Source organism: Loxodonta africana, chromosome 18 (genome assembly GCF_030014295.1).
Source record: "Loxodonta africana isolate mLoxAfr1 chromosome 18, mLoxAfr1.hap2, whole genome shotgun sequence".
NCBI lineage: Eukaryota > Metazoa > Chordata > Mammalia > Proboscidea > Elephantidae > Loxodonta > Loxodonta africana.
In genome coordinates, this window is record NC_087359.1 from 51,644,631 (window position 1) to 51,670,663 (window position 26,033).

The 26,033-nt window shown below is 37.4% G+C and overlaps 1 protein-coding gene across 12 annotated transcripts in view; it reads right to left on the minus strand.

Moving 5' to 3' along the window:
- Positions 1-26,033, minus strand: part of ACACA (acetyl-CoA carboxylase alpha) — a 318,748-nt gene that overhangs the window by 79,787 nt on the left and 212,928 nt on the right. For all 12 annotated transcript variants that reach the window (XM_064271370.1, XM_064271368.1, XM_064271369.1 and 9 more), the window contains 4 exons: positions 25,353-25,556; positions 20,913-21,068; positions 18,946-19,092; positions 3,572-3,841 (listed from right to left, as the gene is read on the minus strand). In XM_064271370.1, the coding sequence (XP_064127440.1) occupies positions 3,572-3,841; positions 18,946-19,092; positions 20,913-21,068; positions 25,353-25,556 (777 nt within the window). The remainder of the gene's footprint in view (positions 1-3,571; positions 3,842-18,945; positions 19,093-20,912; positions 21,069-25,352; positions 25,557-26,033) is intronic.

Genomic DNA, 26,033 nt, shown 5'->3' on the forward strand with positions numbered 1-26,033 from the left:
TCCTATTTATTTTTTCAAAATTACACTAACATTCCATATTTGATTTGTTTTTATACATATACATACATATTCATACACAAAGTAGAGTTACATGACATGTGTTTAAATTAAATGAATTAGTCACCCAGCCAGAAAACAAGTAAAAATATTTTAAATATTGTGAGAAATTATGCCCACCATTTAACTCAATGACTTTATGTCCCACAGTGAACACAACACAGAAAAGACATGAATCTGCCATTGGTCTTGCATGACTCATGATGGGAACGCATGGTAGCACTGAGCGTTATTAGTGTGTCAGTAAGCACATATTATTTAGTGAGTGTCTGTTACATGCAAGGCACTGTCCTAGGTGCTGAAAAAACACGAATGAACAAAACAGACAAAAACTCTTGGCCTTTTGGAACTTCACTTTGGGAAAACAAACAATATACAAGGTAAATAAGTAAAAAATTCATGGGAATAAGGTCTAAGAAGAAAAATAAAATAGGAGAGTTGAAATTTCAGAAAGGATAGTTACGGAAAGCCTCACTGAGAAAGTGTCATTTGAGTAAATACCTGAAGGAGGTGAGGAAATGAGACATCAGGTTATCTGGGGGGAAAGCATTCTAGGCAGAAGGAACAGCAAGTACAATAACCCTGAGGCAGGAGTGAGCCTAACGGGCTCAAGGAGTGAAGAGGCCAGTAGCACCAGAGTGTGGAACGAGTGGACTGTAGCAAGAAATGAGGGAAGAGTAGTATTGGAAGGTCAATCTCTGCAGGGCCTTGCAGGCAAATATATGGTCTTTGGCTTCTATTTGAGCACATTGGGAAGCCACTGAAGGGTTTTATCAGAGGAATGTTTTTGAGCCATGATCTGATTTATATTTTAACTGGATCATTCTACTTTTTGTTGAGAATAGAATTTGGGTGGGGATAGAAGCAAGGCCGGAAGCAGGAAGGCCAATCAGGAGCCTATTACAATAATGCAGGTAAAAAATGAGAGTATTTGGACTAATGTGCAGCAGTGCGAATGGTTAGGAGCGGCTGAATTCTGGATGTATTTTGAAGACAGGGGTAACATGATTTATTGACAGAGTGGATGTGGGATGTAAGAGAGAGAGAAGCCAAGGATAACTCCAAGGTCTTTTATTTAAACAAATATAAGAATGAAGGTACCATTCACTGAGAGACTATAGGAAGAACAAATTTATAGAAGAAGACTAGAAGCTACATTTAGGCAGACATCTAAGTCTAGATATGTAAATCTGAAGTTCGGGGTAAGACATGAATTTGGAATTCATCAGCTTACTGTTTTTAGCTGCTGACAAGTTGCTCCACATCCCCCCAATTCAAGGGGATCCCAGACACAGCTGAACTGAAATGCTGCCTGGTCCTGCGCCATCTCCATGACCAGTTGCAGATTGGAACATTGTGATCCACTGAATTTTCACTGGCTCATTTTTGGAAGCAGAAGTCCCTGGGTGGCGCAAACAGTTAAGCGCTGGGCTACTAACCAAAATGCTGGGGGTTCGAACCCTCTAAGAAGCGCCTCAGAAAAAAGACATGGCAATCACTCCTGAAAGGTCTTAACCACGAAAACTCCATGAAGCACAGTTCTACTCTGAAACACTTGGGGTTGCCTTGAGTTGGAACTGACTCCACAGCAACTGATTTAAGCTTAACTGAAGTGAGGCCAAGATGTAATGGGAGAACAGTTTCCGGAGACAGCCAGAACAGACAATTGTTTTTAAGTTTTGCTATAAACGGAAGGAGAGAATGAGATAGGGGTAGTAGCTAGAGGGGAAAGTGTTTGTACGCTGAAAGGTAGATCCAGTTAAGAGGAGACATAGTGATGATGCAAGGAAGAAGGGGAAAACTGTTGATCGATGCCCTTAAGTTGGCAAGAAAGGAGAGAATCAAGCATGCAAGAGGAGAAACTGGCCTTAGATAGATGCAGGGGCCGTTCATCCAAAGTACAGGAGAAGAGAAGAAAACAAAGGCACAGATGCAGATACGTGGGGGCTTGTGGATTGCTTCTATTTTTTCAGTGAATTGGGGAACAAGGTCATCAGCTAAGAGTGAGGATGGGGGAAGAGGGTGTTAAAGGCTTGGGGAGAAAGAAGAAGATGTGAAATTGTCATCTGTAAGGTTGGTAATCTTGATTTTAAAATAAGACCAATCAACAGGACTGTACTTTTTTCCATCAATGTTCAGCTGTGCAGGTGCAGGGATGGGAGAGTTGAATTTTAACAAAGTTTTTTTTTTTTTTAAATATTCTAACAGTTTTAATGAGCAGTGTTTTTTTTTTTCTTTATTAAAGGTAGATAAAATAAGGATGCTACTTATAATTAATTCCTTTTAGAGGCTATGAATTATAGCTCCTTGTATGTTTTATACCATCTCTTTTTGGGATTTATATTTCTCTCCTGTTCTTAAGACAAAGTTTTTACAGAGTCACAGAGTAAGCTGAATAAAGGGAGAAGAAAAAAAGTTGAGGGTATAGGAAAGATAGTGATTACTATATAATGTAATTATAATAATTAACATATGATTGACCTTGGAATTTCAGCTGAGTCAGAATGAAATGAAGGTATAAGGTCCAAGTAAGGGACAGAGGAAAAGTGGTAGGATCAATGGTTGTAGGTCCTGGTAGGTTCAAAGGATTGTTGGATTTGGGACACTAGAGAGAGGGAGCTAGAAAGATAGAACGGGAAGTTGGCAAAGAATGTGATGCTTGAAATTGAGATTATAGGGTGCGAGAGGCTGAAGTAGAGCGGAGGACACAAACATTGGAGGAAAGGAAGTCAAGGATCCAAGAGGTCCGGTTACGGAAAGGATCATCTATGTGGATATAGCAATCGCCGAGACACAGCAGTACCGGAGAGTGTGGAAGTGAACTAGGGACTAAAATACGCAAAGAATGAGAGTGACCAAATACTACAATAAGGAACAGTGGTGATGTGGCATGAGGTGGTGTGGCATGAGCTGGGGGCACTCAGGGAGAAGGGAAGAAAAAGGCCCTGGAAGCAGCAATGAGGAACAAGGAAGACACACTTCCACCTGCAAGATCAGTGGTACAAGAAAAAGAGAAAAATCAGTCATTACTTAAGAGAGCTACAGGGGAAGCAGTGTCCTTAGGGAAGAGACAGACTTCAAGTACAGCAAGAAGGCTGGAGAATCATCACAGAAGCTAAAGATATAAGGGATTTTGCTGGTGAATGACCATAAATTCCAGAAGCCACAATGAAAGGGTTTAAAGATAGATGGTTTTGATTTAGCACAGCCCATGCTAAATGCATACCTCCCAATTCATCTAGTATGCTAAAGGGGAGATCAACTAAGAAGACAGCAATCTGTTTCAAAGCTGGAGGAAAAACTAGGTGAACATATTGACAGACAATTTGTCTCTCATGAGAAAGAACTAATTCCTTCTTAAGGAATTTCCATAATTTTGATTATATTTAATGTTCACCTCAAGTGCTGACTTTTGAATTTATCCTCCTACCTCTCCTCGACCCTTCTACACATGTACACACACACGTGCATAACCATATAGTGTCTCGAAGTATTTTATTTTCTCAGTCTATACCTTGTACGGGTCCTCAGGATCTACCCAGGCCACATGAAACATATGACGAATTTCCTCTGCCAGTCCAATTCTTGCTCCACTGTTGGCTGCTACATAGATGCGTGGGATACCTTCTGCCCTGGCAAGCTCAGACGCTCTGAGGAACAGCAAATCCTCCTGGGGCCCAAAGGACCCAATTTGGTATGTTATGTCATTGCCAATAACAATGATATCTCGGCCTTCTGGATATTCAGGACTTTTAAGGGTCATTTTCCAAGCTACCATGCCGATCTGTAAAGGCATAAACAAACAAATGAATACAAGCTTCTCACATGCAGATTTTCCCCCCAGGTTCCTTGAAAGTATCAGACTGTACCTAGACAAAGCCTTCACATAAAGATATGTATTGCTGAAGAACCAAACTAGAAACAACATTTTAGCATACTTCTCTAGATTTTGTTGAGAAGGACTAGTTTACTAATGTATTTCAAAGTAGTCTCAACTCCTTCTTTGAGCCACTCAAAGAAGATGGGAAAACCAATGTCTAAATGAACTCAAGATGTGCACTGGGAGGATGCCATGAAGCCGGTACTTAAATCCAGAACTCCCATCTTTCTACCCTCTCTACTAAGACATTATTTTCTTCTTTTGTGAGATTCCTTCCAAGAAATCTTCAAGACATGAGAAGGGAGCAGAGAAAGGATCATTTCTTGTGCACTATACAACTGTTGTGATCCTGGGTCCTTTTATCATCCTCCAGCATTTAATGGGAATAACAGAAGCACTCTTCACTGGCTTGGTTTAGGTATCTTCTCTTTCTGCAAGAATTTTCTATAGCTCAGTGTTGCACCCTCTTCTCTTGCTGCTTTCTCCCAGCACCAGAAAACGAAACGATGCAAGGAACTAATCTCTTGCTGCATAATGATACGTGTAAACCTCTGTTCAGCCCACACAAATAAATGATATTGACTTGAAAGCAGGGATAACATGTCTCTTTCCAAACCTTCACAGCCCTCTCCTCTTTTAATCCCCTTCTATATGAAAACAAGCCAATACTTCCACTTGTTTATTCGCTAGTTCCATTTCTTTTCATTCACTCACACACCAGTTACATCTGCACTTTTTCATGCCTGCCTGCCTGTTTCCCCTATACCTGGATAAGTAATATTTTCCATTCTCTTTTTTCCCCCTTTCTTTCTGTTTCCCTCCCCTGCTTACTCGCCCCCAAACACAGAGCCTACCAGATGAGTATTCTTGGTCCTGCCTAATGGAGCCCAGCCACATCTGCAGCCTTAGTCCCTCATCCCCAGGCTGCAGCATATCACCTCATTGGGGAGCCGGCCATCAAGAAGGGCCATTAACAGATGTAAATAGCAGCATCCCTGGAAAGCCACATGCATCACCCAGACTCAACCGGGCCAGTGATCATAAGCTCTGAGTACACATTCCTCAATCCAATTGCACATCCACTGTAATCAGGTTGGCTGAAGCTTTCCACACAGCTATTTGTGATTCTCAGCATTAAGAAACATATATATGAAACACTCACAGATAAATAAAAGCTATTTAATACATCATACTATTGCCCAAAAACAAATCAAAATGGATATAATACACAGGAAAAAAATCCAGTCACCTTCTGAGATAAGATATTACTCTATCTGTTCATTAAAGACAGAAAGGAAGGAGAAACAGATTATACAAAAAACAGCATAAAGCAACTCCAAGTATTAGGATAATTTTGGTTGTGGTTTTTAAGAAGCTGGTTAATACACTGCCTGCCTGGGGAGAAATATTTCACCTGCCTTCTCATGTACCTCTCTAACCCAACACCTCTTTTGCTTTTCAGGAAGGAAAAGCTATTTCTTTTCTACTTTTCTCTAAATGCATTTGTAGTTAGGAAGATTGGGTTTTACACAAAATTTTATGATATATTAACCTTAGCTATCTAGGCCAGAAACAGCTTAGACACAAGCCCTGAAGAATCTACTTCTGCGTTTGCATGCTAATGTAAACATTGTGACTATGTGGCACTGGGCAGGCAAATAATACTCTTATCTTTTGTTATTACCTGGGGACTCTGTGTCACTTGGGCAGTCAGTTCAACAACTGGCCAGGTCATTATGCTTGCAATATTGACTTCTAATGAGGTGTCAACACAGTGGCACCAGGAACACACTACTCTTTATCAATGTCCTTCCAAAGTGTGCCTAAAATCGACACCTCCCCTAAAAAAGTATCATTACAGAGAGTAGAGTACTATCCCAGTCTTAGTATAGCAAGATTCCTTATGGAAGAGATTAAGTTTTGAGTGAACACAATGGATAAACATGAAAGAAAGCATCTGTTATTGAACTGACATTAAAATTTACATTTCGTTGCTAGTCAAACACTAGGGAATATAATGGTAGACATGGGCTTTAGTGTCAAACAAACTTGAATCCAAATCCAGGCTCTATTACTTATTAACTGTATGACCTTGGGAAAACTATTTGACTTTATTGCACTTCAGTGTTCCCACATAAAAAATTAAGGAAAAAAAAATACCTATGGGTTCGATGAAGCTAAATAAACTATTGGCAGCAGAAATCTGTATTAACTTCAACATACAAAGTTTGACCTTTTCACTGCTTTCAATCTATCTAAATTTTACCCGTTCCAAAACGGTTCATTCAAATTTCATTTCCTCAGTAAAGCTTCCCCCAGTCTAAAGTGACTCCACCCTTCTCCAATCTTCTACTGAAACCTTCATGTACAGAACTCATTTGATAATCAATCACATAGTGCTTAGGAGTACTTTTAGCTTACCCTCTTGAACCATTATATCATCTCCTCCTATGCCCAGTATGACCCCTCTACATAATATAGGTGCAGTAAATATTTGCTGGTACCATAGTCATCTCATTTTTTAAAGTGACACTTGGTAAATAGATAACATCAAGGACTTAGAGCATTGTCCCTAACTTACCTCTGGGAACCAGTGAATAACAGTCCTAAATATCATTAAACTATTTTATTTTTAAATAAATAATAAGAAGAAGAATAGCTACCATTAACTGAACATCTATTATATGCTATACTGTACTAGATGTTGAGACAAATACTGATTGTGGTTATTCAGAGCTTAGGTTGGGGAGTCAGGCTATCTTGGTTCACCTCTTTAGCTTTACTCTTTATTAACTATATAGCCTTTAACATGTTACTTAACCTCTTACGGCCTCAATTTTTCCAATTACAAAATGGGGGTATAGTACCTTTCTGGAAGGACTGTTGTGAGGAACAACACGTTAAGTTAGTACAGGGTCTGGCATATAAAAGCCCTCAAATATTAGCTATTGGTAGTAATATTATTAAATCAAAGGTAGCTGTAATTATTGCCACAAGAAAAACGAGGCATGAAGCAATTAAGTATATTTTTCTTGTAGCTAGTATGAATTTTTTAAAAACAAGGTCCATACAAAGAGAATTGGTATTTCCTTTACTAAAGACTATAAGGAAGTATGTACCTTATTTTACTAAGTACTTAAGTAGTACTAGTGCTACTGCAATTTAGCTGAATACAACATGGAAAGATGAGTATCAATTATAATACAAACAAACGTCATTGACACCTAAATGCAATGTGGGATCCTGGAAAGTAAAAAGGACATTAGTGGAAAAACTGATGAAATCCAAATAAAGTCTGCAGTTTATTTAATAGTATTGTACCAATGTTAATTTCTTAGTTTTGATAATTGTACTATGGTTATGCAAGATGATAATAACAGGGAAAGGAGTCCCTGGTGGTGCAAATGGTTAAGTGCTCAGCTACTACCCGAAAGGTTGATGGTTCCAGCCCTCACGAAGGTGCCTCAGAAGACAGATCTGGCGGTATGTTTCCAAAAGGTCACATTCTTGAAAACCCTATGGAGCAGTGTTACTCTGCATACATGGGTCGCCATGAGTTGGAATCCACTCAACAGCAACTATCAACGACAACAACATTATTAGGAGAAGCTGGGTGAAGAGTATATGAAAGTCCCTGTACTGTCTTTCCAACTTTTCTGTAAATATAAAATTATTTCATAATAAGTTAAAAGAAAAATGTCATGATAAAAACTATTTTGGGAAGGAAGTAAACTGACTAATGGGGTCATTGTTAGTATCCTGTGCAGCCTTATAAAATGATAGTTATGAAGACTATGAATAGCATTTTACAATACCCATGATCTAATACTAAATTAGAAAAAATAAGTAGGATTGTACACATACTATAACTTTTGTGAGAGGCAAAATAGTGTGGCAGTTTAGGGCACAGACTTAGGAGCCAGACTACCTGGGATGAAAACAGATTCAGTCAGTTTTTTAGCCATATAACCAAAACCAAAACCGAACCCGTTGCCATCGAGTCAATTCTGACTCAGCGGCCCTATAGGACAGAGTAGATTTGCGTCATAGAGTTTCCAAGGAGCGCCTGGTGGATTCAAACTGCCGACCTTTTGATTAGCAGCCATAGTACTTAACCACTACGCCACCAGAGTTTCTTCTAGCCATATACTCTTAGGTAAATTACTAACCTTTCTGTGCCTCAAATTTCCTCATCGGTAAAATGGGGTAATAATAACCTACTGCTTAGGTTTGTTGTGAGGGTTAAACACATGTTAAGTCCTAGAATAGTAGTGGGCATAGAATAAGTGCTTAATACGTGTTACAACTACATACACATTAAAAAATCATGTTATACAAAAAAACAAAGACATTTAGAAAAATGAGAATTATAATGATGAGATTATATGGTATTTTCTTTTTCATCTTCCAAATTTGTGTTTATATTATATTGATAACTTTAAAATTTTACAAATTAAAAATAGCTAACATGATATGGGTGAGGGAAAAATATGGAAATAGATGGTGGTGAGTTGCACAACTATCAACCTTTTGGGTAGTAGCCAAGCGCTTAACCATTTGCACCACCCAGGGACCCCCTCCCCTAGTATTATCATCTTACATAACTGCATGACAATTATCAAAACTAAGAAATTAACATTGGTACAATACTATTAAATAAACTGCAGACTTTATTTGGATTTCACCAGTTTTTCCACTGATGAACATAATTAATCTTGTTGAATTGTTGATATAAAAAATACTGAAATGGCAAATGTTTTGTTTTTTATATATATATATATATATATATATATATATATATACATATTTACCATAAAAAAAATTTTTTTTTTTACCATACACATAAAAAAATAACTAAGAGGACTATAAATTGTCTCTTAACTGAGTGATGGGCATATGGAAATTTAAATTATTATCTGTAGTATTTGTTTGAACATTTCTATAATAACATATTTTAAACGGGAAAAAAAAATCTCACCAACCTAACGGATTTCCCACATTTTAGAGGAAGTGATCTAGGTCTTAGTCATACTATAAGAGATTATATTTATATAAAATTTGAAAGATATAAACATCTGGGAATTAAGAACCAAGAGAGAAGAATATCAGAAGCTGTCTTAGTTTGTTGGGGCTATCACTTTTTAGTTTTTTTTTTTTTTACAAGAAGTGCTCTGCTATTGATGTGGTAAAATGTAAACATATGTATATATAGGTTTATACAATATTAATATCTCTACCTGAGAAGTAACTGCTTCAGTGTTTTTCTGGTCTGATGTCTAAATACATATTTATACATTTAAAGTCAATATTTGTACGATAGACAAGAACAGTGCCTATCAGCTAAATACATATTTAGGACTATACCACATGTATTACAAACATGTACTAAAATCGAAAGCTTATATTTATACAGAGACTTTCATCTTGAAGGGGGCTAAAGAGCTTTACAAACATATGTACATAACAGAACATTTGCACTGATAGGCAGGCAAGGTATCAATTCATCCACTCCCCTACTTCTTCCAGCAGTCCTGGATAGGGACACATGGTGTCAACAGATGCAGGTCTGTAACAGCTGCAGAGACATGTAACACAATAATCCAAGTTGTGATGCACAGTCACTGAAATGGGGCTTTCAACTTGAGAACAGCCCCAGCTCTCCTTGAGTGTAGAAGCACTACGGCCATTTCCAGCTTTGTGCGTTTAAATTATTCTCTACCAAACTCAACTAATCACTTGACAAAATTGAATTTGATACTGGAAATGGTTTCTGAATGCAAAATACTTTGTCTGATAATGAAAACTAGGTTGAAAAAAGCTTCCCCCTGCCCCTGTTAGATTTAAAAAAAAAAAAAAAGGGTCACAACATTCAGGAAAAATGGTTCAAAACACTCTATCTAAGAATAGCTTTGTCTCAGAGGATTGGGCCATTACTTCAGAAGACAGTCAGATTCTCCCCTCATTTAATTAGGGCACTGTAAGTTTTCCAGTCAAATCACTCTTTATAGATGGGTGTATCTATATTATACACACAATGGGGATTTTATATTGAAAATTATGCAATCACTATAAAAGTATACACAAGTGTGACAATGTGATTAGGAATGTGACATTCATTGATTTCACCTAAGCTCAAGCTGCCTTGTATATTAACTGAAAAGTAACAATCAAGGGAAATCCCTTCATCGAGTCCCCTCGTTTTCCCTTTTCTCTCCTCCCAATGTTTTTATCCAGGGGAAACCTGGTGAAAATGACACTCCAGGGCTAAGAGCTGAAGGAGGACTGAAGGGCTAAGGAAACAATAAAAGGGTAACAGACAGCCTGAAAGGGGCTTGTGGGTTTACAGTTTAATGAGCCTGAGACTCAGGCTTTTTTGGCACTAGTGGTGCCACCTCCCTCTTCTCTGACCACTGCTTCTCTGAATAACTGACTAACCAAGTGGTCCCGGGTACTTACTGCATGTTATACTTTCATTAATATAGCCATAAATAATTTTTAAAGTTAATAGTTAAAAAAAATTTTTTTTTATAACAGAACATTCCAATTGGCAGGTTTCTTAGTTTAGGGTTATGAACCTAAAATCATTATCTTAAAGTCAAAAAGGGGAGAGGGTAAAAGAGTTACAGTTAATAAGCTAAGGATAGGAGAAATAAATATTTGTTTTCCTAACACATGCTCTAAGGAAGAAAATATTTCTTTGGCCATAATCTGATCCTGGAATAAACAAGCTCAAGTGAGGGAGGAGGGAATGGGGAGGAGAAAGCAGGCAGAAGAGAACAGTCTTATTTAACTGTTTTTATGTGGGTAAAATGATTTGTGCCACAGTATTTCCATAAGAAGTGGGACCATTATTTTCCTGTAGAAACACATTTGGTTTGAAAAGTATCACTGGACAGGACGTGAAAATCAAACCGAATGAATTATTCACAACCTCCGATCAGAGGTGATCATTATTTCTGATGCTCCAAACAGTGATTAGGATTCCGCCCTGAGATGTCATTTTCTCACTGAGTAACACCAGCAATAGAGAGAGGCTTTATCTATCTATCCATATATGTATTTTTTCTCCTGGGAGGACCTTGGTTTAACATTACTGAAACAGATAGTAAAAACATGATAATATTAACATTTATTCTGATGGTGCCCATAAATGCCATTAGTCTGACACAAAGTGTCAACACTAATCATGACCCAAAATTAACACCAAAATTGACATCAACACTAATTGTACTATCGGTGTGGACAGAATGTGCAAGCATATACAGAGGCACTTTCCACAGCTGCTATTGTTACCATAATAGCAACAATATTAAGCTCAACAAAGAAATCTGAAGAGACAGCTAAGGGGCAAAACAGGATAGGATTTTGTATTTTAAGAGTGTAAGAAGTATCCATCAATTCTAGCCACGCTGTGGGAAGCAGAAAGAGAATATCTTCAACACAGTTACCTTTAACTCCACACTTGGAGTTGAGCTGTAATAATATCTTTCTACATATATTTAAATATAGGTTAGACTTGTGGTGGAGATGTTGAAGCTTTGTTATTTTTCATGCTAAAAATCTAAGAGTTTTTATAGCAATGCCTCCAATAGCTATTGTTCTAATTCTACTAATGCCAGGAAGATCACACCACCCTGCATAGCCCTGGAACAGCAATACAAAGAACCCTAGAATGTTAGAGCGAAATGAACTTAGGCATTATTCTGCATCATGAAGATGAGAAAACTGAGATCCAGAGGGAAGGACTTTGAACTTGAACTCCTTTTCAGACACCTAACAAAATGTTATCCTTTCCCCCTGTTTGTATCTTCTGTGGAACATCAAATCTGCACTTTTAACTAGATACTATCAAAAATAATTAAATAGTAATTTTAACTCATGATAGAATCTCATGGCAAGACATATTTCATGAAACATCAGAAAATACTATTTGGCCTTAAAAAGTATATTTTTAGACCATAAGACAATGCAATACGTGATATAGTTTGTGCCATTCGAAAAGCCATGCAAAAAAAGAGTCAATGCCTTTCTTATACTGCATTATCTGCCTTATATTATATTCTACTGCATAGTGTTGTATGATCACATAAAACAGGTCAAAACAATTTTCTTAACAGCTGAAAACTTTTTTTCATGCTTAGATCATTCAAAAATGGCTGAACAAACTTAACTCGACCCTTGTAAAAAGTGATAAAAAAATTTTTTTTTAGAGCAAAAAACTTTCATTCCAGAGGTAATTCTTTGAAAATGTTACCAAAGATTGGAAACAATAATTTTGAACAGGGGAATTATTCCCCCCTGTAATATTTATATACACGAAACCACAGTAGTTTTATACACACACGTACACACAGTAATTTAATAAGTACACCAGATGTTTAAAAAGAATGCACTGGAGCACATACGAGCCAGTGGTATTTGAGAAATGGGGTACAGGATTAATTGGTTGATATGGAAATTAACCAAGTTGGCCTACTATAGCTCCAGAGGCTTTGCCCATTAATCATACAAATGAATGCTGAACTCTGATGATCCATGCCACACCTCATTCTCTGGTGTCATCTGCCGCTGTCCTGAGGTTCATTATTGCCTCTAGTTGGAGCTGTAAAGTTTCTAGACATAGGGTACTATGTCACATTCTTTTAGGGAAAATCTTAAAACTTAAGACATGCACAAAAATGCTGGCAAGTACATCCTTTTGTTTAAAGGCTATCTCTAGGATTTACATTTGAAAGAAACCAAGGAGCCTTCCATAAGTGCTGCTTTAGGGTCAATGGATACATTAGGATTTTTAAAGTCAATCAAGCTCACTGGGCCTTCGTTTGCTACCAATGAAAATGGGTCAAAATACTAATAAACCTGATGAGAAATCTCCAACACCAATAAAAGTCATTCAGAAGGAATTCTACATACATACCCCAAAAGCACAGTGTTAGAAATTCATTAGGAGTAATTTCATGGTAGGAACACTTATCTTTCAAAATTAGCCTCAATATTTTTCTAATGAGGGATCCAACGTTGGTTCTGAAGATCATTTTAGACAAAGACTTGTAGTCAAATATGTTCACTTAGAATATGGCTGATAAAGAAAACACATCATAATTTTAAATAAAACTATCTTACTATATATTACATACTTCTTCTTTCTATATTTGTAATTTCTATCTTGCTTAGCCCTGCAAGGATTAAGAATTGATTTTTTGAAGCCCTTGACAAAAAATAAGGCAAGCACGAATTATAGATGTTTATGTATAATGAATGCTACACGGTCCCTTTCTGCTGAGGATCTCAAGGCACTTACAAACATTCTCCATCTTCAGGAACTGATTGGTGGCAAGGACCACTAGTCCCTCTTTATATGTAGAACCATTAGTGTACAGACCATGGTCCTGTTTTAGAGATCTGCTCTTCTCAGGATTACTTTAGAGCTGAACTTCAACATACAAATACACCTTTTTTCAACATGTATGTAAAAGGCTGACATTGACTTAATTTCCACACTCAGCATGAAAAGGTAACCTGATTTCAAAGGAATGAATGAAAAGCACAGTAAAGTACACCCAAATTAGCTTCACATTCATCAACTATTCTGAGGTTAAATTGAGCAAAACAATGTACAACAGTCTAATGTTAAACTAGAAAAATACTTGGGTTCTGTGTTCATGAGTAATAATAGTCAACCCTTCCCTCATCCGAGTCTACAAACATACACACTGTCTCCAGTCACAGGAGCCCTGGTGGCACAGTGGTTAAGCTCTCACTGCTGCTAACTGAAAGGATGGTGCTTCAAACCCATCAGCCGCTCTCCGGAAGAAAAATGTTGTATGTAGTCAGCTTTCAAAAAGATTACAGCCTTGGAAACCCTATGGGGCAGTTCTACTTTGTCCTGTGAGTCGGAATTGACTTGATGGCAACGGGTTTATTTTTTTGGTTCCTCCAGTCACAGAGTTTCAGATCATAATGGGTCCCTACTACAATTCAAGTCCAGGATAACTCAAGCAATCCCTTTGAGAGTATAGAAAATGCCAACCAAGTGAATTAAGACTGAGAGTCAGGGTGGTTCTTCTAAAATAAGAGGTCCTTTGAGTTAAGAGGTTCAACTATCAAAGCGGATCTACTAATTAATTTCTTACAGTCTTTTAGGCTTATATAAGCTGAACAACTTCCCTTCTTTACTCAACTCCTAAATGTTTCTCTTTGGTAATCAGAGATTTCAAATGATTAAAGCAATATATAAATGAGGAATACAGTCAAAATTGTAAGATTTGTACAAGCTGACGGGTAGGTGCAGGGATATTTGTCATATCACTTTCCATATTTTTCTATATGGCTGAAATAAAAAAAAATTAAAGGAATGTTTACACTTTGGTGGTGCCAGTAATTAAACAACAATTAAATATGATCATGCTGGTAGAGCTGAGCACTTCAAGAACTGAATTCCTAATACCTACCATCCTTATCATTTTACCCCTGAGAACATAAAGCAGAACTAAAACCACAATACTGGTCACTATGGTAGCTAGTCCTTAAACTTTAACTTACACTCATTTTTTTCCCTCCTTAATCAGTCTTTTTCCAAAAACATGTTTCTTCTAAAAATGTTTTCAGTCATGAAGTTAAGGTTCAATAGATCTCTACCCAAAGAGTTAAAAATGCGATTGCATATTGTGAGGAACACTAAGCAAAGGCTACCACACCAGCTAAAAGAAAAAAAAGGAAGGGATATTCCTGGATTCGTTTCACCAAACGGCAATTCAAGAGGCTTGTTTGAATGCTAAGTTGCTGAGAAGGAAAAACCCTGACACCTAGCGCCCATCTGAAAAAATGAAACCTGGAATCACCACAATTCTTTTAAGTCTGGTCGTTCGTGTGGGGGTAGCCATGAAATTGCATTCAATTTGGAATCTACTTTTCTCTCAGAAAAATTTTAAGGAAAAAAAAATTTAATACAAGAATTTCAGTCTCTGATTACCAGTCCTTTTTTGAGTACACATTCTCTACCTAATTATTATAACTGTTTCTGGACACAGCGCGTTCTCATCTGTTTTCATTATAAGAGGAGTGATGAGGTAACAGATGGGTTCATACTGTTACAAAAAATCCCATGTTCATAAATGTTAAGGAAAAAAGGGTCCTAACTTCCACTCACCCTGAAGTTACTATAATAGTTGCCTTTCTATATATCTTTCATCATTGCCCAATTTAGGGATTCCTGATTTAGTTTACAGAGCTGTTGTGAGTAAATATAATAGAAGAACGCTAATAACTTGTTTCAGAACAAATAAGAACACCTTCTCAAGAAGGCCAGTGTTTTCTTTGTCTTACCAGGCAAAGTTGAGTTGTTCTCTGTCAAGTCTGTTACAGCTCTTGGCCTGATCTTAGTCTGAGCCTTTTAATAACGGGGTTTAGTGTGAAAAGTAGCTGCACTGGATTGTGAACTGTTACTCAAAATGTTGCCACCTACAATTACAGCTTCCACCAAATGATCAAAACAGGTTAGCAAACTGGCAGGAAAATGAAAACGATTCCTCCGAAATTGAGGAGTAGTAAAGCAAAACTGTTGGTTAGCTATATTTCTTCTGTGTCCAGGCTCAACAGCTCACATGCATCCAGCTATGTATTTACATATTGTGCCCATCACTGCAGCATCACAGCAGTTAGAAATGAAATCAATTTAGTCTGTGTTGCAATCACATTTTCCTCAATTTTCACCTTTACTTGAAACTATTAAAAAAAAAAAATAATCCCGGACAACCCATCTTTGGAGCTATTTGCAAGTAACACAGTTAACAGATTTGGTCTACATCTTTTTTTCATTCCTACTCTCCATTCATACTAAATGCAATGCCATTCAGATCTGACAATGAGAAAAATGTTTCTCCGATACCTTTCATCATGCATTAGGTGGCATTCCTTCAGGTACATCTTCCTTTACTTGGAAGGGACAATGAGGGAAACAGGAGAAAGTACCTAATGCCGCATCAGAAAAGCTCTTTCTCCTGCCTCTAACACAGGCACAAATGTTCAAAATGCAGGTCACATCTCTGCTGAAACAGCCAATATTCTTCCTCAAATGGCAAACAAGTTACCTAAAACTAAATGGAACTGAATTGTTCTAAGTCCTGGTCCCATCACCATTTTACCTATTTACTGTCGTAGAAAAAAAATAGGGAAGAAAGACTGGCCACCCATACAGCCGATGGTCTGATAAGTGCAGGTTTTCTGCCTTTGATAGTAGGGACAAGCATCTTAATTCATGGAAAAACTGTGGGAATCTCTTGTTTTACCCTCATTCCTTATATTCGTGGGCTAGCTTTTAAACCCAGAAACTCCAGTCCTTCAAGGTAATGCAGTACCACTCATAGTGATGGCCTGCTACAGCCATCACCTTTGGAGAACATCACATTGTAATGATTTAATGTCTATGTAGTATTAATGCATTTACATTGAGCCCAGGCTCTCAGAACACTAACAGGCCAATTTTTGATTCCTTTTTTTAATAAAACTATTTTTCAGGGCTCTGTTCAGATGCCCATTCTCTTTGGGATAGGAAAGATTTGCTCCAAATCTCATCAGCATGAGCTCTCTTCTTTTCCCTCACATCATTCTAGGGGTAATATGTAGAGTGCCATGCTCGTGACAGACTTGTCTCTTTGGCCAAAGAAAATTAAACTGCAGTAGCTGAAAGTCAACTTGCCCTGATAAAACTGGGCTCAGCATGAAGAAATACATCCTACTGACACCTCGTCATCTCTTAGGCACAGCTGTCCCCCAGAGTTCAGAATGCTGAAACTCCATTCTCAGATTGGTCAGTCTCTCAGCTCAAAGACTCAGAGACAGCAAGCTAACACTCAGCTTCAATCCTAGTCAATCATTTGAAGAAGAAGAAAAAAGAAAACAGGCAGCTAAGGAGGAAAAAGTATAGAATAAGAAGAAAGTGAGAACTAACAAAAGCAAAAAAAAGAAACCCTTTCCAAAAATAACAATTAACTTTAGCGGTTTCAAGTTTATTAAAACACTGGGCAAAGGAAAACACGTGGTCGCTATCCTGATTTTACTCCTAATAGCTATAGTCCTACACAACTGGTTAAGACATCTCTTTTCTACCAAGGTTAGTTAGGTCTTAAAAGGGTTAAAAAAAAAAAAACCTTTAATTTTTTTATTCTTTTTTTTCTGTGTGTGTGTGGTCTTTGGGTACAGAGTTCCGTATAATAAGACTATTTGTATTCATACTGGCAGAGTAAACACTACATGTTCATGCCCAGGCAGCTCTGTGCTTGTAATTTCAGCAAGAACAGAGCTCTGTCCCTCTGGGACCTCACTAGTCCCCCAGTCTCCATTCGCTCAAACACAGAATGAGCGCAGAGAGAAAGCAGGAGAGAAAGATCATGGCAAGAGGTTTCACACAGCACTGCAGCTAGCTTTCATGTGGCCCCAAATCTCATTTTGTGTTTTAATTACATTAGTTAAAGACATTTTTTCTCAGCCCCATGTTCACAAGGGTGCCTTCCATTCCTGAAGACTACACTGTTTAATGAATCAGAATTTAAGTACAGCACAAAGCCTTTCTTTGTTGTTGAGGGGCTCACTATGCAGATGCTACAGACAGTGGTACAAACCTTTGCTGCAACTTTGTGTGCTGACGAGTATTAATCTACTCTTGTCAAAATTCTATGTATTCTCTCTCCCTATCCTCTTGCTTCTGCTATTTGTCAGGGTTTAGATTAGAAGAACTCCTACAAGTCTGATACTCTCCATTTGGTCTGATGCTTACATCCATCTTCATACCAAATCATCTACTCTTGGCATCTACTGGTGCATTTACTAAAACAGCCATATACATTTTACATATAGTAAAATTTTGGGGGGAAAAAAGTGTATAAAATGCAAAAAATTGTGTAACATCTCCAAAGCTCTACCTAGCCTGTTTATGGTGAATACCCAGGTGAAAGTTACTTCTAAGGAATGAGGTTTATCTAGGGATTATACCTAAGATTGAAATAAAAATTATCTTTTTTAGTTTTGTTACTGTTACCATCATACATTAGAAGCATAGTTAAAATCAGGAAGAATCTTTATGTATGGGAGAAGACATAACGGGATACGGCAGAATATGACTTTATATTGCTTCCAATGGTCAAGCACTCCACTACTAGCCGAAAGGTTGGCAGTTCAAACCCATCCAGAGGAGCCTTGGAAGACAGGTCTTGTGATCTGCTTCTGAAAGGTCACAGCCTTGAAAACCCTTGGAGCAGTTTTACTCTGCACACATGGGGTGGCCATGAGTCAGAATCGACTTGACAGCAACTGAACGACAACATGAAAAAAGACTCCAAAGCTAGAAAATGAATTCTTGGATACTATCAAGAAATGTGTTCTCTGTTACTTTCTTTTATGTTTAAACTCCTGGTCCTTACTGAGGCCCTTTAAGAGCAATATATTTACCACATTCACAACAGCAACAGATCAAGAGAACTGAGCATGGAAAAGACACCAAAAAAATCCACATTAGTATACAAGTAAGTACCCAAATAAAGAAAAACATCAAGCAAAAGTAAAAATTTTTATTATACAAAATTTCAAATATATTTGAAAATAGAGAAGATAACATAGCCCCCTGTACCTAACACCTTGCTTCAATTATGAACTAATGACCAAATTTGTTTCATCTATACCCCTACTCTCATCCCCCCATTATTTTGAAGCAAACTCCAGACATCAGATCATTTAATTTGTAAATATTTTAATATGTATGTCTAACAGAAATATTGTTTTTTTAAAAAGGCAAAATCTTAATACCACTATCACACCTGAAAAAATTGACAATAATTCCTTAATACCCAATCAATGCTATCTCTTTTTTTAAAGAACTCAGTACTAGTAAGACTAGCTTGAGGCCTATGCCACCTGGGTTTTCATTAATACTCTTTAATAACCACTCCCACAGAAAGCTGGTACTAGTGGGCACAGAGATGAGAAACAGGAGGAGGAAGGATTTAACTACTTGCCTCATTTCCTCCTGGAAGCCTGTTCATGTGGACCAGCTGACCTTGATCATCCAATACCAGCTCAGTATACGTCAGTATGTCAGAAGGCAATGGAGGTGACGGAAGGAATGCTTGAGTGGTCATAGACTCCCAGAGCTTGATCAGGGACTAGTGAAGGAAAGAAATTTGAGAAATCAGTGACAATTAACATTTCAATATGGACAACAATGAATATAAACATTAGGCCAATCCGGTATTGTTCTTTCTTTTCCCCAGTGTTCTGTTTAGAGTCTAAGTGTTAGACTAAATTCTCCAGCTTCCATTCTCAGTTAAAACAAAATTGTAAAAAACAATATCCTTGCCAGAAATCAGGCATGTTTCCAACAAAGTCAAACTACTGAATGATTTCAAATCAGCACTAGAGCATTAACAAATATAACAGACTTGGCGATATCCCAGGAAAATTAAAAAAACTAAGTAAGTGGCATCAACTCCTTCTAAAGAAAAAGAAAAAAATTTCTAGAGAAAGGAGAGTAACCCAGAAAGTGACACGACAATCAGCTAATACAAAGAAAACCCAGGAAGTCAAGATTAGGGTTTCTACTAGAGATTCAGAGGAAGCATCCTCTTTCTAACATCTTTTCATAGCTAAAGGCTCATATATAGGACTTAGCTCACTAGAGTTGTAGACCTGATACATAGGCATAGAAACCAAATTAAGTAAGGCTATATGTAAATGTGTAAATCAAGTCTGCTCCAGTTTGAGAAAACAGACACACCTGTCCATTTTAAAAACATGATTTTCATTCCCAACTTCATATGAATAAACAAATCCCTGCTGACGTGGGAACTGGTTCAGTTCTTTTTTTGCTTGCCTTAAAGCAACATTTAAAGCCCAAATGACTCATATACACCTACATGTCTTAACCACTGTATTTATGTCTATTATACAGGAAGAATTACATAGAATGGAATTTCCATTTATAACACTGGCATTGGGGAATAGGACCAACACTCAACTTTTGGGTTAAGAATACTATAAAACGATAATACTGAATGAAGATATATCTATGTTTCAAGAGACAGCACTTGTAAACAAATGGTTACATAAAGGGAATCACTTGTATTTGTGGATAATACAGGTATTGTAGACTATTTACCAAGGCCACATATATTACTTTATTAAAATTCAAATGGGGTAATATTGGTAGTATTGACTAAAAGACTTGGAAAAATCCTATATTCATAGACTGTTTTAAAGGACAAATTCACTATTCTTTTGATACCTTATTCTTTATCTCTTGCATTTTTTGTTGGTGATATACTTTTCTTGCTTCTCACTGATGGAAAAAAAATCTGCAGCATAGAGAGGATTCACTATACAGATCAAAGAAATTTATTTTCACATACAGGATGAGATTCATAATGTCATGTTTTCGCACGCTAGTTTTTATTCAGCTATAATAATAAATCTCCCACCCAAAAAAAAAAAAAAAAAAACTTTAAACTGTGTACAATGAACTCTATATCCATTTGTATATGTTATCTACTTTGATTCTCATCATATTAACTTAGGGTATCAGCTAGGGACCTGGGTTACCTTGGAAAACAGGAAAATGAGAACTAGAGTTTCATATCCCTTTTTAATATCCATAACTTGAATATAGGCTTAGGAAATTTATACCTGAATGTAACTCCTCAAATAGGCCATTGTAAACTACCACCACAGACATGTGGTCTCAGTTTATTCTCTTCTACTCAATAGAGGTTTCCAGTCTCACCATATCTCCTTGCCAATTCTAAAGAACCAGCTAATAACCCAAGTTGACAGCCAACAAATCCCAGACTAAGAATGAAATGAGAATAGAATCAAGATATTTCCTGCCCTTTGGAAATAGCCCCTTTCTGGTCAAACCTGCACCTGATGAAAACTGAGGAAAAGCTTGCCTTCCTGGAACATGTCAGAGCCCCCAGTTAGCCATCTTTACCTGCCGAAACATCTCTGGGATATCATAAATGTATGTGGTCCCTAAGGATTGTGCCTGGAACCTCTTTGATTGAAGCAGGTCTTTGGTCACATATGGAGTGTTGATTAACATTCCATGCAGTGGTCCCTGTTTGTCTCCATATGCCTGAAACATGATCTGCAGGAAAAAAGAGAACATGGGTAGTTAAGCAGAGAGAAAAAAAATCAGCTAGCTCCTAGAAGGTCTTTTTCACAACTGTTATTTCTTGAAACACATTTTTGGTGGTGGACGGGGGTAGCTAAGACATTTCTCCTAACATTAAGTACTTGGTACTTTCATATCTCTACAGACTAACCAACTCCAAAAAAATGGTATGTAACTAACCGTACACCATAGGGTGCTTTTGCTTTTTAATTACTTGAAATCAACAAAAAAGCATAGCATCAATTTCACTTTTCACAGATGGACTGACAATGTTTGCCTTCTAATGTGAAAATGAATCCCACATACACAGAAACAAAGTATGTCCACTAACCAGTCTGAGTAGTCCTACTATTTAACCTGAGGAACAGCTATGCAGTAAAAGATAATTCTGTTCTTTTCCCAATGGTAGAAAGCCAGATCAAGATTCTAGTATATTATCTGTGGTTTAGTCTATTTGATTAGAATGTGCTTTATAAGCATTATTAATCACACAAAGCCTTCAAAAATTTTTAGAAGTGGGTTTCATCCATCTATGTAGTTAACATAAAAGACATAGTCTATAGTAATATAAGTGTGTGTGTATATATATATATTTATTCTTTTCTCCCTAATATACCATGGTTATAACTATTGAACAGCTCCTGCAATATCTATCTTGCCACATAATGAAATCACCATACCAGTTTTTAATCATTTTAACTCAAATATTTCTAGAAGAGTACCTCATACTCCATATATTTAGATAGTTTTATTTGCTTATGAATATTTATAAGGGATGCTATCTCAAGTCAATTAATATTTATTGAGTGCCCAGAGGTTATATCACACTAAACTAGGCACTTTACGCATGAATACATATAGATTCCCAATGTAGTGAATACAAATGAAGATTGGGATACAATAGATACACCCACATATCTATTTGGGTCTAAAAAATATAATCACAAATCTACCATTAATGAATAGATTTGTAGACCCGATATACAGGCATACGAAAATAATTAAGTACTTTCCTGAACCCTGGGCACAGTTCCCTTCTCCCAGTCAGCTAAGTGAATCCTTAGCCCTAGTTTAGCTCTGAGGAATAAGAGTATTCTGCTGGCTTGTCAATCAGGTCCTGTTCTAGACAAAACTTGTCTAACGCTGCATAAAGCCCCACAGAAGAGAGCTCCCAGTCTTCTTCCACAGGACCACTGGGGAAAGTCACCACATGGAAGGAAGAAGTAGAAATGTCTTAGGAATGTGAGAGGCAGAAGTAGTTAATGTTTTAAGAGATTCAAACTGTTAAGTGAGGCAAGGATGTTGGTACAAGAAAACTGGACTCAGAGGAGATAAGCTGGATCAAAATAAGAAAATGGAGTAAAATCAGCAGGTTCTTGGGACTGCATTCCTGTCTATAAGAGAGGTAAGACCTTTGGGTACAGGGTTTGGAATTCAGTTTTGCCAAACTCTGGAATGAAGTTATGCTGGTCATAGTTAAACAACCTGTGCGCACTGAAGAAGCGGGTTGGAGAACGTCCTCCAGATATATACATCCACACATTGCTGGTGGGAATTTAATATGGTACAACCACTTTGGCAAAGAGTTTGGCAGTTCACTTTACAGCTAAAAGTATGCTTACTATGACCCAGCAATTACATTCTTGTGTAGTTACCCAAGAGAAATGAAAGCATACCCACATAAAGATTTGTAAACGAATGGTTGTAACAGCTTTGTCCATCAACAGATGAATCAATATAAACATTATGGTATATCCATATAATGGAATGCTACCCAGCAAAGAAAAGGAACTAATCAGTAATCCATGCAACATGGTTGAATCTCAAAAACGTTATACAGAGCAAAAGAAGCCAGACAGAAAATAGTACATATTGTCTGATTTCATTTATGTGAAATTCTATGCTATGACAGAAAAAATTAATCTACAGTGACAGAAGGCAAATAACTAGTTGCCTGGGGCTGGGATTGGTGCCTCTATCTTTCACTGCGAAGTGGAATGAGAGAACTTTTTGGGGGAACAAATATGTTGTCTATCAGGATTATGATGGTGATTATATACATGGGTGTATACAACTGTCAGAATGTACTGAACCATACAGATAAAATGGATGTATGTTACTATATGCAAATAATTATCTCAATAAAAGTGATTTAAAATGTATATCTTCCCCACAACACATCGGAAGTCAATTCACTTAAGTAATGGATTATCCAATCTCTTCTCTGCACTTTGACTGCCTGACATCAGTGTTTGTTACATCCATTACCACCAAGACTACAGGAGGAAAATGAAAAGTTCCATCAAAAAGGCTTCTCTTTTGGAAAACAACCACTGATCCCTTATAGTTCTGTGCTTATTTCATGATAGCACTTACCATACCATAAAGACTATCTACCTGTCTTCTCCCATTGTGATGTAAATTTCTTGATGAAAGAGATTGTTTCTGACATCTATAGTGCCTGACACGTTACAGGTGTTCAATAAATGTTGAATTAAGAAACAAATGACATACATGGTTCTATATTATCTCAAACTCATGTAACAATTCACTCAAGTAAAGGTGAAAAACAAGTTGGTGATGAGCCCAAGTAAGCATTAGGAGCACCAGAGCTGCGTTGGGAGGCTGCTCCTTTTGTCAGTTCCCTCCTCTAGTCATGGGCTCACAAGTTAGTTCATCTGCAGCACTGGCTCTAAAGAGCCTGAGGGAGACCTCTTCCTTCAGGGCTTCCTAAATATGAAGGACCCATGGTAAAAGAAGTTTCCCCTTAAGTTGAGGTGACTCAGCCACTCATTCAGATATCTATTGAGTGTATATTTTGTGCCAGGCACTTTTCATGCCCCTGTGACACCACTAGCCAGCTTGAGGGAAATCTGAGAGCTTTCTAATAAAAGAAAACAAATAGTTATGAAGAACAACCATATTTATCAAAAACATTAAAATCTCAAGTGGCCATCTTATTTTTCACACAAATAGACCTGTCTTGAAGCCATTGTAGAAGTTAATTAAAAACATACCTGCCCATGGAAAGCTTTGACTGAAAACGTCTTTAAGGTTGTCTTGGAAAACATCAAATACAGCAAAAATTATTGAAAACTCTGTCTCTTGCTCACCCATCATGCTCTTGCACTCTCTCTCTAACTGTTCACTTCTCACGAGATAGATTTCTCCAGCCATCTAACTGGGAATCGAAGCGCAAAATGAAAGGTCACTCTGATAACTGTCTAAACTCAGATTTTTAAAATTCATCTTCAAAAGACTGGGAAAAAATATCTTTGCCTACCTGTGTTCATAGATTTAAAAGGACAGATAAAAAAAAGAAACACATAAGGTGTTCCTGGCACCCATACAAAAAGCCTTCTTTATACATACTGGAGCAAGTGTGACCTTTAATCAGAAGGAATGCACTTCCCAAGTTCAAGCCAAAGACCTAAAATATCAGTTCTTAAGAAGACATGAGCAATGGTGAACCAACCTAAATCTAGTATCACAGAAAATAAACCAAATATTTAGAAATGAAGGTGGCAAAACAGATTAAAATGAATTCTCTGTTATCACAGAATCAATCTACGGAAAGACTCACTTTCTTTCCATTTTCATATTGTCATTTTTCTACCTGAAAAAATGGGTTACAGTTTGCCACTTAGCCCTTTTGTAGATATATCTAACAACTGAACTCTTTGAAGGAAAGGTGATAATCTTTGAAGAAACTTTGGTGAACTCTTTGGAAAAGTACAAACAGATTAACATAATGGGTAAATATGATAAAGTCACTGACTGATATTGCACTAGCTATTATGCTATGTTGAAATTTCCCTTCTTTAAGACACAAGTGGGCAGCATATTCCAACAATCCTCTTTTCCTTACTTGCCAAAGAGTGGTCTATCTAGGCTGAAAACAGAAGAAGGACAAATCACACCAGAGGAGACTAGAATGCTGAAATGGCCTAAGAGCCCTCTTAAAGAGCTCTAATTTGCAGAAATACCTTTGGAGTCAGGTTCACGTGGCATCTGTCAAGTACTCACCAATATGTGACAAAAGGTTGAGGGTTTTATAAGGTTCATGATCAAGAACATAGGCACATCTTCTAGGCAAATGAAAAGTTTTCCAAATTCATACAACCATCTAAGCTGAGAAAGGATAACCCCACTAGATGAATCAATGGGATTTGCAAGTTTGAGCCTTCCACAACAAGGATAAACGGCTTAGTTGTGGGACCAAATCAGAACTCTGAGGAGCCTGCTTGACTACCATACCTGTGCTGTCCTGGAGTCAGTCACTTCCTTGTACAGGCTGATGTCCAAGTAATAGCCAGACTCGTTTGTCAGGAAGAGGCGGATGGGAATTGCTTTTCCGGTTGGTGTCAGGCGAATGTTGATTTTCAGTTCTGCCTGGAGGACGCGCAATTTCCACAGACGACTTCCATAGCGCATTACCATGCTCCGCACAGATTCCTCAATCTGACACAAACATATCACCAAGCACAAAACTTAAATACCCTGTAACAAGGACCTGTTTCAGGACTGCCCATCTTCGGAAAAAGATGCAGGTTTCTGGAAATGTGTCCTACATACAGTCCTTACAAAAAGCGGTCAGCTAGTTTCTCCCCAATCTTACTCGTGCTTGGAACAAGTCAGGGATGATTTCATGCCGACCTGGCATTTGAGAGGTTTTCGCTGGCTCACAACACCCAAATCTGTACAACTCCTTCCCCTTTTTCCAATTAAATTCATACCTGGTTTATATCAAAGCTCTGTACTATCTAAAATTATAAGCCAGGGGATTTAAGAGAAAGTCCCAAGTAAGAATAAAATCTCTAGTTAAGCAGCTATTAAGTAGCATTTATATGCATGGTAACTATGTTTCATTGCACTTACAGGACCCTACGTCAACATAGCAATTACCACTATGAGTTTTTTTTTCCATACAATTTTATT